The sequence below is a fragment of the Phoenix dactylifera genome, unplaced genomic scaffold (assembly GCF_009389715.1).
Source record: "Phoenix dactylifera cultivar Barhee BC4 unplaced genomic scaffold, palm_55x_up_171113_PBpolish2nd_filt_p 000554F, whole genome shotgun sequence".
NCBI classification, from domain to species: Eukaryota; Viridiplantae; Streptophyta; class Magnoliopsida; order Arecales; family Arecaceae; genus Phoenix; species Phoenix dactylifera.
Window position 1 is genome coordinate 129,033 of NW_024067961.1, and position 13,608 is coordinate 142,640.

Sequence of the window (13,608 nt, forward strand, 5' to 3'; positions counted from 1 at the left end):
ACAATCCACCAGTGACACCTAGTAGCATATAGTGACAACCTAGCAGAATGGAAGGGATGAACCTCTAGGCATAGTTAGCATATGATATAGTACCTCTATCATGGATCCCAACATGATGGAGGTTATGGATAACTCGTCAAACTCCATCGTCTGTCTTATGTCAGATTTATTTGACTCAAGTTCGAGATTGAAAAACTCTTTTTTCAAAACTGCCCTGGCCAAGGTCTTTCGAACTTAGTCTCATGAATCACATAGGATCACTCCTAATCTATCAAGATCGATAGATCCCATCTAGATGCAATCCTAATCCGACAGTGAACCTACTGCAGCCAACCTATACAACAAGGACCCTTAGAGCCCATGTTTATGTGCTCGTCAAACTACAGCAACCTCACCATGATTAGCTGAGGTTTCACAGGCCTAAGTACTAATCATACAACTGCAGCATCAAATAAGTCACTGACGAGTGGATAGACATCTAAGTGACTTCTTTTTTTGGTCACGCTCAGTACCCTTGTTTTCTAACAAGTACTTGCACAATCACCCCAGTGTCTCCACACTATGGACTTAAGACTCGTCTATCAAGAAAAGTGATCTGTGCACTAATCTCATTGGATCGATCACCGTCCTCATGATGATCCATCGATCAGAAGCAATTTAGAAATTAATTATTAATTACACATACCTTAAATTCTCAACTCTTGAGAATATTATTTTATTAATTCCTAGGACGATTCATGGACGCATAATAACATAAATGAACAAAATGCATGATTTTATTAATGATAAAAGATCAAGTACAATTTTATGCCTCCAGAATAATTACAATGCGTCTGCCAAATTGGCTTCTAGGGCATACTACTAATACCTTAATGGTATCATATCTTTGGGATTACACTATTGTGGTTATCCTGCTGCTCTGAAAGGCTATAGTGATGCCAACTGGATCAGTAATACAATTGACACCAAATCCACCACTAGTTTTCTTTTAGGAGATACAGTTGTATCATGAAAATCTACTAAACAAACTGTAGTGGCTAGGAGCACCATAGAATCTGAAATGATTGCCCTAGATAACACTAGCATTGAGGTTGAGTGGCTTAGAGATCTACTGGTAGATTTACCTCTTGTAACTTCACCATTACCTTCTATATCTGTTCATTGTGACTGTAGATCTGCTATAGATAAATGCAATCAAGAAAATGCAAATGTGAAAATGAATAGGCACTTAAAAGTGCGCCATTAATCATTGAGATAAAAATTAAAGAACAACTTGATTGCACTTAATTGTGTAAGATTCGAAAGAAATCTAGCTGATCAGCTTACCAAAGGATTGTCTATAATAGTGGTTTTAGAGTTATCGAGGGGATGGGGTTAAGCCCATAAGTAAAGTCACTACGGTGGTAACCCAACCTGAAAAAGGTTCAATGGGTAAAAACAAGCCAGATAGGTAACTAAGGAGGAGCACTATTTATTTTTTCTATCCCTAGGGCAACAATGCTCATAAAAAGTAAGGGTTAGGTTGAGTTTTTACTTTTAATGAATCAGAGACTCATGAAGCAGGATACCTACTTGCTTGTACCCTTTTGAGGATTCACCTATATGTGTGTAGTCATGAGGCCGCGACTGTGAAAAGTGGGTTATTCTCTAATAACACACATAAAGAGATATCTGCGCAATGACCGTAAGGCGCAAACCCACTTCGAGCATTGTTAATGCTATATTATGTGTGTTGTTGATGAAATCTGAGCCATTGACCAAGGTTCAAGGCATAGTCCACCTTAGCTTCACAGAGGTAATCAATTGTCACTAGGTAAAGGTTCAAACCAAAAGATACTTACACCTATTACATAATATAAGATACTCAGCACTTTATTTAATTTTTAAATTATTTAAATATTTAATTTATGTGGAGAATTGTTGAATTAAATTAAATATGTTAAACTTTTTTGAAACCGCGCGCATTTAATCTCCACTTTTTTTTCTCGATTTCTTTCCTTCTCGCGCTCTTTATATAGGCCTAATGTCTATGTAATGAATAAAGCTTAGTGGCGGCAACAATTTGAAATTCAAATGATCTTCCTAATTATGCAAGGGGATCCAAACTAAGTCAGATCTCTTGCGGCCATATTCTGAATTTGCTGGCTTCCGCGGATTGATGACATGTCTTCTATGCTCCTTTGATCCGGCGGCCTGTTGCATCTTGGCCGCCCATGCTTCTGCTCGCCTGGCCTCTATGAAAGAGTCCGCGGACTCCTCCTTGGATTCTGCACGCGTTCCTTCCTTCTTTGACTGCTCGCTTGTGCTTGGATGCTTGCCACTTGTCCGTCCGCACATGATCGCGCGCGGTTCGCATAATGGGGCCGCGTCAAGGGGCTCTTTTCTTCTCTCGGCGAAATTATGCTTCTTTTGGCCCGCGTTTGCTTCTTTTGACGCGCCTGTAACCTTTTTTACGTGGCGCACAAGCCTATATAAAGGGCTCTAGGATCATTTCAATGGACGAAAAATTTCTCTTCTCTCTCTTATTCTTATTCACTTCTCCTCATAATTTTAAATATTTCTGAGTTTTTTTGAGCTATCTGCAAGCTGTGAACGTACTCTTCTTTCTTCTCTGGAGGCGCACTAACGGAGAAGACGTAGTTCTGTACTGGGTCGTCGTATCTCTAGGAGATCTATGCCAGCAAACCCGTGCGTGGGGGGCATAAACTTTTATAGGACAGCGTGTCAGCGTACTTTGATCCACATGCCATCTTTTTTATTTCTTTATTTTATTATTATATTGTCAAGTAAATAATTTGCTAGTTTATTCTTCTTATTTACTATTTATAAATATTAGAAATATTGAATTATTGATATATCCAATTATATTTGTACATCCAGGCTAACAAGCTATACCATCTTTTTTTTCTAGCTTACAACCAGACTGATTCAAACTGATGTTAAACAACAGAATAATTTCACTAGTTACTATAAGAACATCTTACCGGGCATGGAGAAGCATGATGAATCTCGGTAAGTTTCAAAATTGCTCCTTTTCCTATCTTTCTTGCCCCACTGACAATCATGCCAGCTCTATTTGTCAAGCAAATTAGCCATAGTCGAAATCCTCTCCCCCTATTATCACAATTTGTAATTCTAAATTAACCACCATTTTAATTCATGCATCAATCAATATCAAGTGATTGACCAGGACAAGCGACCTACCTAAATGATATTGCCTTATTCAACCACCCACCCTTGATCGATGTATGAGCGATTGTAAGTGATTGAATTTGACAGTTAGAACTTGGAAGTACTGTTGATTAAATCCTAGTCCCTTATATTGCCTAATTGCAACTCATCTTCTTCATGGATTTCTCGTGGTTTTACCACCTCACTTGCTCAGTGGTTACTCGTTCATTATGTTGCAATATGTTGCGGTAGAGTGATGCGATAAAGAGGATGATCCATACACACATACATATATATATACACACACACACACATACATACATACATACATACATACATACATACATATATATAAGAGTGCATGGCCATTTCTGAGTTCTTAGCCTCAACTCCAGAGCTTTGTTTGAGCTTTTGACTTCATATAGACTAGGCAGATCACAGAATCGGGATATTCTATCTACCATATTTCCCAGCTGAAATGATGATCCATGCATACAATATTTCTTCATCCACAAGCTTATGGGCTGATCAGCTGTGTTAGGGCTCAAATAAACTTACATCACCACAATGGAGTTTTATTAAATTACTCCAAACCACATCTCAGTCAGATATGTCTAGTTCTTCTAGCTGGATTTTGATCCTGGTGCCTATGCCGGGAAAAAACATTCTGTTGGAAGTTATTGTGGCTTAAACTCCCTTGTAAGCAGCTCCTTCATAGGTCGAGAATCATATATGAGGACATGCAATCTTGTGATCTTTGCCCTGACCAAAATGAAGGACTGTAATCATGTTATTATTTAGTGTTCCTTTGCACGGCAATGTGAAGTAGCTGTTAACGTTGATTGGTCATGGAGCTTGCCCTACTTCTTTGTCGGTATTGATTAGTATTTAGTCAATGCCTAAGTAGAGAACAGCTTGAGATCCTTGATGGCCTACATTGCTTGGTGGCTGTGGAAAGCAAGGAATGAACACTTATTTCAAAATTCAATCATTAGCCTAACTCAGCTGGCAAGGTGTTTTTTACTTCTAGATGGTGGATATTGTTTCTACTTATGATCATGAATCTTCCGAGGCACAGTCAAGGCCCTTAAGTGGCTCTTCAAACAGGTTCTCTACTCAACCGAGTAATGTGTTTGTTCGGTGGCGACCCCCTCCCCTTAGTGGTTTGAAGGTAAATTTCAATAGGTATGTTCAAGGTATGCAAGTAGCTACTGGATTCATCATCGGGATCAGTATGGTCGCTTTGTGTGGGCTACGGACAAGGCTCTCTTCCTCATTGCTCTGCTCCATATGCCGATTGCCGAACTAGTTGCTGCATGGGATGGCCTTCGATGTGCGGTTCTTCGCCTAGCATGCCACGTGTTTAGATTGAAGGTGACTCTATTACGATCATATCTTGGATTAATGTATGTTACTCAAAACAAGGAGCAATCAAACCTTTTTTGAAAAGATATTTTACCCTAGAAGTAGGCTTTATTTGTAGTCAAGGCAATCCACATTCACCGAGAAAAAAACCCGGCAGCAGATTAGCTAGTTATGCATGCGGTGGAGAGAGATTTTATCATTGAAATCAGACTTCCATTCTACCTTCTTTGGGATGTATACTGTATGCTGATGTGTTTGGTGTATCTTACTATAGATTTTAGTTAAGGTTGGGCCTTCTGAAAAAAGAGAGAGAGCCATGAGATGATGTTTTTTCTATATATATATCATTAATAAAGTTCCGATGATTCTGCCTCCCTTAATCTTTTTTTTTTCATAAAAAAAAAACCTTTTTCATATACAAGGCTCCTTTTGTTCACCTTTGGTTTGTCTCGAGTCATCAAAGCAGATCCAAGTAGACTCGGGGCACCTTGTGCAATCTGAGTTGTATTGGGCGAGCACCCACGTCAATTGGAAAAATTAGGCGACGATATATCTGTCTAGGTTTGCTCCTAGATTACGGACCAAGCATTTATAAATTTAGACGATCAGGCAGGCCTCATCGCCATGCTGGAAGCTATTCTAGGCATTTGGATGATTGCTTGTGAGAATTATTCAGTATACTGATCGGACATGAAACCGGGGATTGATTAAACCATAGGCGGGGCCCACTAACGCTGCTAACTCCCTCATATATTGCATCAATTCCTGACTACATAGGCGAGACTTGTATAAAAGTAAGGTGGTATTGCGTGGTCCCGACGCTCACACCGTGCATTACTGTGGAAGACCATCAATTGTCGAAAAAGCCAAGCCATCTCTAACGAGAACAAGCCCAAACGTGCTCCTCTACCATTTGTAACCTCTAAACGACTACATCCATTTGAGCCTGTGCTGGGCTAATATTCCACAAGCTTCTGCACTTTAGTTTATTTCATCAGGCTTTTAAGTAAGCATTGCAGGCGTGATATAATTTAGAAAAATTACAACAAAGAGAAATTTTCGCTCGCTAGCTACGCGGAGGAGGAACAAGAAAGCGACATGCTAATTGCTTATCCGAGTTTCGCAAGCTGGAGAGGGGAGCAGCGACCGATAAAAAAGTAAAAACCTTGGGTACCAGACTGACTGGGGTCTGTCTACGCGTTAGGGAGGGGAAAGCGTTTGCCTGACGCGTGGCAGTTGGGTTAGTTGAGCCCATTTAAACGGCTTCTGTCAAGTGGGTGGCTCCTGCCGCCATGGCATGGGCCCGGCATCAAGCCTCCAATCGCGAACCCTGCGATCCACCTCATCCTGTGAACGTTGGCGACTCCGCTCTTTGTTTTCCTTAAACAAAGAAAAATATCACCGCCTGGAGACTGGGAAGGAGCAAGGGAGTCAAGAACCAAGAGCCTTCGGCCCGTGCGACGCCCTCATCTCATTTCGCTCTTCCCTCCCACTCCCACCCAACGACAACAACCGCGCCGGCTCCCCCACAGATACAGACAGACGGAAATACAGAAAGATCCAGCTATATCCGACCTCTTCTGTCTCTATTTCTTGTTCTTTCTTCCTCTCACGACGTCGCTGTTCTAGGTATTTCCAATTGTTTTTCCAAACCTTTGTGATCTATTCGGGTATAGCTGACGTCTAGGGCTCTTATCAGTAATTCGACTGGACTCCGAGTTAGAGAGAGAGATGGGCAAGAAGAAGCGCGTGATGATGCCGGTGGAGGAGGTCGACGTCTCCGCCGTCAAGTACCGGCCCCAACAAATCCAAGGTTTGGTTTCTGCTCGTCGTCCATTGCTCGCTTTTTCGTTGTAAGGCTTTTAAGAGTCATTGGAAACGACCTTGGAGGTTCGCTGATGAGACCTACCTTTTTTTTTTTGTGCTGTTATTTCTTGGTGACTTTCAGCGCCACATCTGACGGGGTTCACTCTGCGGCTGTTTCGTTTGGCTGCTCGAAACCCCTCTGCTGGGCTCTCTCATTACGTCCTTCTTGAAGCGGCAGAATGGAATTACTGAGGTTCTAACTATTTTGTCATTGCCCGTTCTCCTGATTTTAAAATTCCTTACATCTTTCTTTTCCCTTCCTCGTTGTCACTGTTCGTGACGATGCGATCTTTGAATGGGGAGCCAACCGGAAATCCATCCTTTTGCTTTGCAGATGTTGCAGAATACCGTGATTCCTGAGAGGCCAATGTTCCGGCCGGAGTTCCCGCCTCAAGGTACAACTTGTAATGGAGAAGATGAACTTCTATCTTGTCTATTAGTGTTTATTGTCTTCCAGTTCCTCGGTATTTAAATGAAATAATTTTGAAACCATTTTGACATCGTCATTGGCATGTAAGAGTGCGTTTTATATGTTTTGCAAGCATAGGTAGCTCGATGCATAATCCGCTACTAGCTGCCCAGAACGTCCTGGTTTTAATTGTGCGCTTGCTCGACTATATACTCTCACCAAAAAGACAAAGGGAGAAGAAAAAAAAATAAAAGTAAATTGGTAAAGTTACTTTGGTGCACAATGGCTTCTGGTCTAATATCACAAGATGAGAGAATTATACAAAGCTTTGTTAATCTTTAACATGCTAAATCTCCCAGCTTATATTTTGATTTTGTAACCTTTCTTCGAGAATGCTACTATATTATTTATCTTGTACATCCTTAGCGATCCAAGCCATTTTATATCGAAATTTTTCCTTCCATAAGCGGGAACAGCGATGGTTTCTTTCCTCCATCCCTTTTTTCTCCCCATGTTGGATTTTATGGTTTCTGTGACACCATCATGGCTTTATTCACCCGAAAAAGAAAAGGAGGGAGACAAACAAGAGTCATGGTTGCCACCGCTATCATCTGTCTTCAAAAAGGAGAGCAGAGGAAGGGGGCTACGATAGTATGATGCACCTAAGCATACAACCTTCCTGCAAAAATGGCGGATTCTAAAGGCTTGATCTGATTAATTTCAGAGCCAGAACTGGGAGTAGTTCTTGTTGATGAAAACAGAGACCCTGTTGCTCGTCTTGAAACAGCCACGGAGTGTCTTGCCCCATATGATCTCTCTCAACATTGGAGCAGTGATTCCCCTCCATTTTTGTACTGGACGATCCGTGACTATGCACATGCCTATCGGTCTAAGATAACAACCCCATCAGTTGTATGTTACTACTGATTTTTGAAGTTTCTTATCTTTTATATATGCTTTTCTAGAAGGAGGGATTTACCGTTTCACTATCTAGGTTGCAGAACATATAATTTCAGCCTTAGAAGAATACAGTGGTAAGAAGCCCCCCATGCCAATGTTGATTTCTTTTAGTGCAGAAGAGGTGAGGAAACAAGCTGTAGCTTCCACAAATAGAATTTTAGAAGGTACCACCATTGTATAGTCGTGCATCAAATGATAAAAGAGACTGTTGCTCATGATTGCACTTACTTATATTTGGCATATGCAGGGAAACCCTTGTCCATCTTAGATGGTATTTTTATGGCTATTAAAGATGATATAGACTGCTATCCTTATCTAACTAAAGGTAAGTTTAGACACCCTTTTTTTCTCTGAGTCTTTCTATTGGGACGGATTTTCAAGGTATAAGCTTGTCTCATCTTTGAACACTGTGACTTCAGGAGCTACAACATGGTTTCACAAAGTTCGTGCGGTCACCCAAGATGCAGTCTGTGTTTCTCGGTTGCGAAGCTGTGGTGTGATTTTTATAGGCAAAGGAAATATGCATGAGTTGGGACTTGGAACAACTGGGAACAATCCAAATTATGGGTAGGCTTCATGAAGTCCTTTTGCTCTAATCTTTTTACTTCGTACAGATGTTTGTTCTTCAGTGTTCTTTGGCTGGAATTTGATGTGACTGCCGTTCGTGCCCTTGGGGATAATCATGAAATATTGAGCATTTTGCATGTGATTCTAGGAACATGGTCTAGTGATATCTAGTGAAACTTTAGAAGCTCCATAACCTCAGAACTTGTTATGTAATTCATGGAAGTTACCTTGACAAGGTGAAGAATCCTATGCTTGAAACATAAATTTCATAAACTGAAAGTATATTATTTGATTTTAAGGATATATGAATTATGTAACAAGAAGGTAAAGGAATATACTCTCAATATCATAAGATGTTAGCCTTGTGCTTCTCTGGTTTTACTTGTCATATTACTTTCCTAAAGTTGCGAAAAGTGTATGATATTTAAATTGCATAAAGAACTTCTATACTTCAAAATTGATGCACAACAATTGGTGAATGAAAGGTGCTGAATTTATTGTTGTCAGATTATCTTGGCAATTTTAAGATTAAGGTTAGGCTCTTTGTGTACTTGTGATAGTGCAATTGCAGAAAATAACATCAACATCAACTTATTCGATAGACTGCTCTCTCTCTCTCTCTCTATGTCAGCCTCATCTAATCCCCCTCTCCTGTACCCTGCTTACAGTCCTGGCCAGACCCACCAATTAACCCTATTGTTTATAACTAAATTTCAACATGTAAACAATAAATTAACATATTATTTTGAGACTATTTCAACATACCTAGTGAACAGTGATAAGAATGGTGACGAATCATAAACTTGAGATATGACACCTCATATATGAGCAGAAATCTTTTCCTAATGATCTTATGCAATTCCCTAATGGAGCCACACCACTGATAATGATTTTGGACTCCATTTGATGAAAGAACTTCAACAAAATAAGAACTAGGGCCTTTGTTAATCTTTATAAATAGCAATATGTTACATGAGATAGTTCTGTTTTATAACCTTAGATTATAATTGAGTATGATGAACTAAAGCAGACTTTTTCTACATAGTGAAGAAGTCCCAAAGTTTTGAAATTAAAGTTCTAAGCATACTCAAACTCCTAAGAAGAGCTCCAAGCCATATACAGAAGGAAAAACATCCTAACAAAACTAAGCTATATTTCTCTCATCACGTATGTTCCAAAGTGGTGATCGAAGCTCAAAGCCTGTTAGCCTATCTCACATATGACATTAAATCTCAAGAATCCGTGCAATCGGATATTAATATAGGATTTCTATTTTCTAGTCTTAATGGATTCAGGTTGATTCAATCTCCTGCCTCTGCTTTCTGTCCCTTCCCTTCCCACCGTCTAATGTGTTTCATATGATAATAGAACCCAGAAGGTCAAATCTTTAAGAAGGTAATCCCTCACCTACTCTCTCCAATCTTCCTTTGGGCACCAACCTAGACCCAACATACCTCCTGCCCTGCCTCATCCCTTTTCTCCCAAATCCTCCCTTTCCTGCTCCACTTTTGTTCCCTTTTTCAAATCCCACCTGTCTCCTGTCACTAAACCTTACATGTCGGCCTGCTCTGCCAGCAGCCCACCCTTTTAAGGCTGTTTCATATGAATGCCACCTTTTGCTTCCTCCTAGACCCAAAACCAAAACTGAATCTAATATCTTAATGGGCTCGATCAGATGCAGACCCTTAGTGATACAGTAGGTTCAGATCGTGTTTTGGATGTAAAAGAGTTAGTTGGGAGCTGGATGTCATTGAGGAAGTTGGATGTCATCGATTCAATCCAAATATGATTCATTGTTACCCCTATTTGTGCTATGAAGGAGGGCTCCTCTTAGAGTGACCACCGTATTGCAGGCCCCAACTGATTGACGGGCTTTTCTTTTCTTTCCCTTTAGGATTTTCAGCACATGACTATTCTCCTAAGATTGTCTAGATGTAGGTGGGCTTCCATTTTAATTTCTACATGAAGGGTTCTCCTAAAAAAGATAGTGCTAAGAATGTGGGTTTCCAGCTTTCATGAATTATTAAGTCTGCTGTTCAATCCAATATACCATGCTGTTTTTTTTTAAAGTGCATCATTCTTAAAGTCTTGTTGTGGTGACATGTTGAATTGCTAACAGTTCTGCCTGATTATGAATAACTAGGCTGTGGTGAATTGATGCTTGTTAAAGGACTTTCATCTTTGTCTACTACTCTACTTTCCATCCCTTGGAAGCTATACATTATCAGAGATGGATGACTTGATTTCTGCACTTGTATCTGAATTTGTAGTTTTTCCTTGTGGGCAGTGAGACATTCTGGCTCTTCATTGTGCATAAAATTGTGGAGTTGCTATCATGACATTGTGTTAAACTTCCTAGTCTGTCTAAACATGACATTCTTTTTCACAAGCGTCATGTCACCAAACACAACAAATTGGACTAGAATAATTGTACGACTTACCCATGTGATAGCTGATTGAATTGGATGCTTTCTTCTTTTAATCCAAGTCTATAAACAAAGCTGTTGCAACTATGTTGGTTATGATACTATTATTGATATCTTATATACATTCATGCGACAAATCATCCTAGGGCAAAACTTCTCATGCTGCCAATTTTCCTCATCTGCATCTGACTAATTATGATGAAACCTTTGCATTGACATGTTCAGCAGGGTTCTTTTCTAGCTATGGAGCATGGATCGATTGTCATCTTCTCATGGATGCTCAATCTGGATTTTTTGAACTCCATGTGCAAAGATGCTTAAAGCTTCAAGAGATAAACCCTTATTAGCTGAAAAACTCTATGCGCAACCTTTGTCTGAAACAGGGCTTTAAGATGCTAATCCTAATCAAAGTAGGAGTCAAAAATTATCCCTAAAAATTCACCTGACAATTACAAGAAAAGCAACTCAGATGCACATCTAGTCCCAATACAACTTAAATTAAAAATATGAAAGTCTATTAAATTTAAAAGAATGCACTTGTATTATTCACTTCTATTGCACAGAAACTCATCTCGAATTTAAGTTTTTGATGGCATAGTAGTCATTTATAATTTGACAAATTGTTTCCTGAATATCTTGCACTTTGTTAGCTAGGAATTTAATCATATGATCATCTTTGCATTCCGCCATTGCAGGATCTAGGGAGGTTCAGATGTATGCAGCCTTACCCGTGTGTAGAGAGTATATTTCTGTGTTTTGAATCCATGACCTCTAGGTCTCAATGTAACAACCTTACTGTTGCACCAAGGCTCACCCTCATGAGTGAATGAATTGATAATATACAACAATCAACTGTCTCTCATGATATTTCCTTATTTATACTTTGCCGCTTATTTGCTTTCAACTTTTAACTTTTCACTTCACTTGTGGCATGAATTTATAGAAGAGAGACTAAGTCTGAGTGTTGCGGAGGGACAATGTAATCATCAGAACATTCTTATGCTCGGGTTAGGTTCACTTGGAAAAGATATAAAACAAATACAAAAGCAATGTGGCTAAGGGGCAATTTCAAGGAATCCATCATAGGAAAGAAATATTTATTCATAGCCGAATAAAACATATTTTTAATTTGTAATTATGGTCTGCCTGTCTTTAGCTCATTATAGCAACTGCTATAACAGTTAGTATTCTTGTTAAAGACATGCCAACTAAAACATCACAATGCAAGACTCCTATTGGAACCCAAAAACCATTGATAACATTTCCTAGTTGAACTCAGTCTCGACTCTATTGCTGCACTGAAACTTCTGGGCGATTTTTAAGTTTTAATCATCATGGTGACCAAACTAGTTAAAAAAACGTTTGCTGCTTAAATGACTTACGACATCTTTGAGCAAGGATGGAGGTGTTGGTGTTGGTGCTGTAGCAGTCACTGGCTGGTACAATACATGCCCTGGCACTTGCTTGTGTTGACATATAAAACTTTGTGGCATGCCTCCTTGGCACAGCACTTTCTGGCATGACCTGGCATGTCACAACACGGCTGACATAGACAAGCATGTTGCAACACACGCAGGACATCATTGTCCGACATGGCTGGCTCTATCCTTGGCTCCAACACAAGTATTTGTACACTTGAAAATTCAAATAGATATTTGCCATTCAATTTTTGCCTCCTAAAAGACAACTGACTTATTAGACATGAAAATTCACAAGACTCTAATTCCAATATGGCAGTTTGCACCGAGATGGATCTCCAACCCATTTGATGCTTATGCGTATCTTGGTAAACCTCATTATCCTCATCTATAAAATCATCTTTTGAAGCAACTTCATCTTAAATTGGACCATCTATAAGTACTGTTTTCCCTTCATCTACCAATGTTATAGGATCTTTGTTGCTGATATTTTGATGTCCTTCTATTTCATGTCATTGAGTCGTCGACAAGTTAAGATTTTTCGTTCCAAATGCCCGATGCTTAAGGTGGGGCTGAGGAGCGAGATCTCTCCCCCGCATTTTCCTGTCGTGTGTTGTTGTTCTTTCATCTTTGCTGCATTGTTGTTTGGCTGTTATAAATTCTCTTTGTTTGCAATGTTTTGTACCAATTGTAATTGGAAATTCTCTCTTTATTGCAATAATGTTATCATCATTTCAAAACTTACATATTCAGCTTCTAATATCTCGCAGAACAACTAGAAATCCACACTCAATTGAAAGGTATACAGGCGGATCTTCCTCTGGTCCAGCAGCACTTGTGGCATCTGGGTTATGTTCAGCAGCAGTAGGAACAGATGGTGGAGGTTGTACAAAATGAAGTCTCAGAATTACTGCTTCCTTACTTCAGGGATTTTAATATTTTTTTTATTTTTTGGAGGCAGGTTCAGTTAGAATTCCATCTTCCCTTTGTGGGATTGTAGGCTTAAAGACAACCTACGGGAGGACTGACATGGAAGGGTATTATATTTATTGTTGACCCTCCTGTTGTGGACTTCACCATTTGCTACTGCATATCATTGATGGCTGATTTCATCATGGATTTTTTATTGAAAGTATTCTTCACATTTTGGTGAAAAAAAGCAGTTTCTTTCTACAGTACTTGTTCTTAAATTGAAGAAACAAATATTCTGCTTTGATTAATAGCAAAAGTGCATGCGTAATATAATGTAGTGCAACACCTAAATAGAGGCCTTGGATGGAGCATAAACAAAATAATGTATGCATCTATATGATATGTAGTCTGTGCCTGTGTGTGTCTGTGGGTGGTGGGGATGAGAATGGCTCTAACATTCATAGGGCATAAATTGCTTAGTATGCCTTGTAAGTAAACTATGTGATGGGACATC

At 39.5% G+C, this 13,608-nt stretch overlaps 1 protein-coding gene across 1 annotated transcript in view; it reads left to right on the forward strand.

Moving 5' to 3' along the window:
* The first annotated feature begins 5,910 nt into the window (after nt 1–5,910).
* Nucleotides 5,911–13,608, forward strand: part of LOC103708384 (fatty acid amide hydrolase) — a 43,453-nt gene continuing 35,755 nt past the window's right edge. Inside the window, 11 exon segments of the mRNA XM_039119452.1 lie at nt 5,911–6,165; nt 6,236–6,349; nt 6,485–6,516; nt 6,518–6,595; nt 6,737–6,797; nt 7,536–7,723; nt 7,806–7,935; nt 8,019–8,096; nt 8,191–8,338; nt 12,953–13,065; nt 13,144–13,219. Coding sequence (XP_038975380.1) covers nt 6,268–6,349; nt 6,485–6,516; nt 6,518–6,595; nt 6,737–6,797; nt 7,536–7,723; nt 7,806–7,935; nt 8,019–8,096; nt 8,191–8,338; nt 12,953–13,065; nt 13,144–13,219 — 986 coding nt within the window. The 5' untranslated portion in view covers nt 5,911–6,165; nt 6,236–6,267.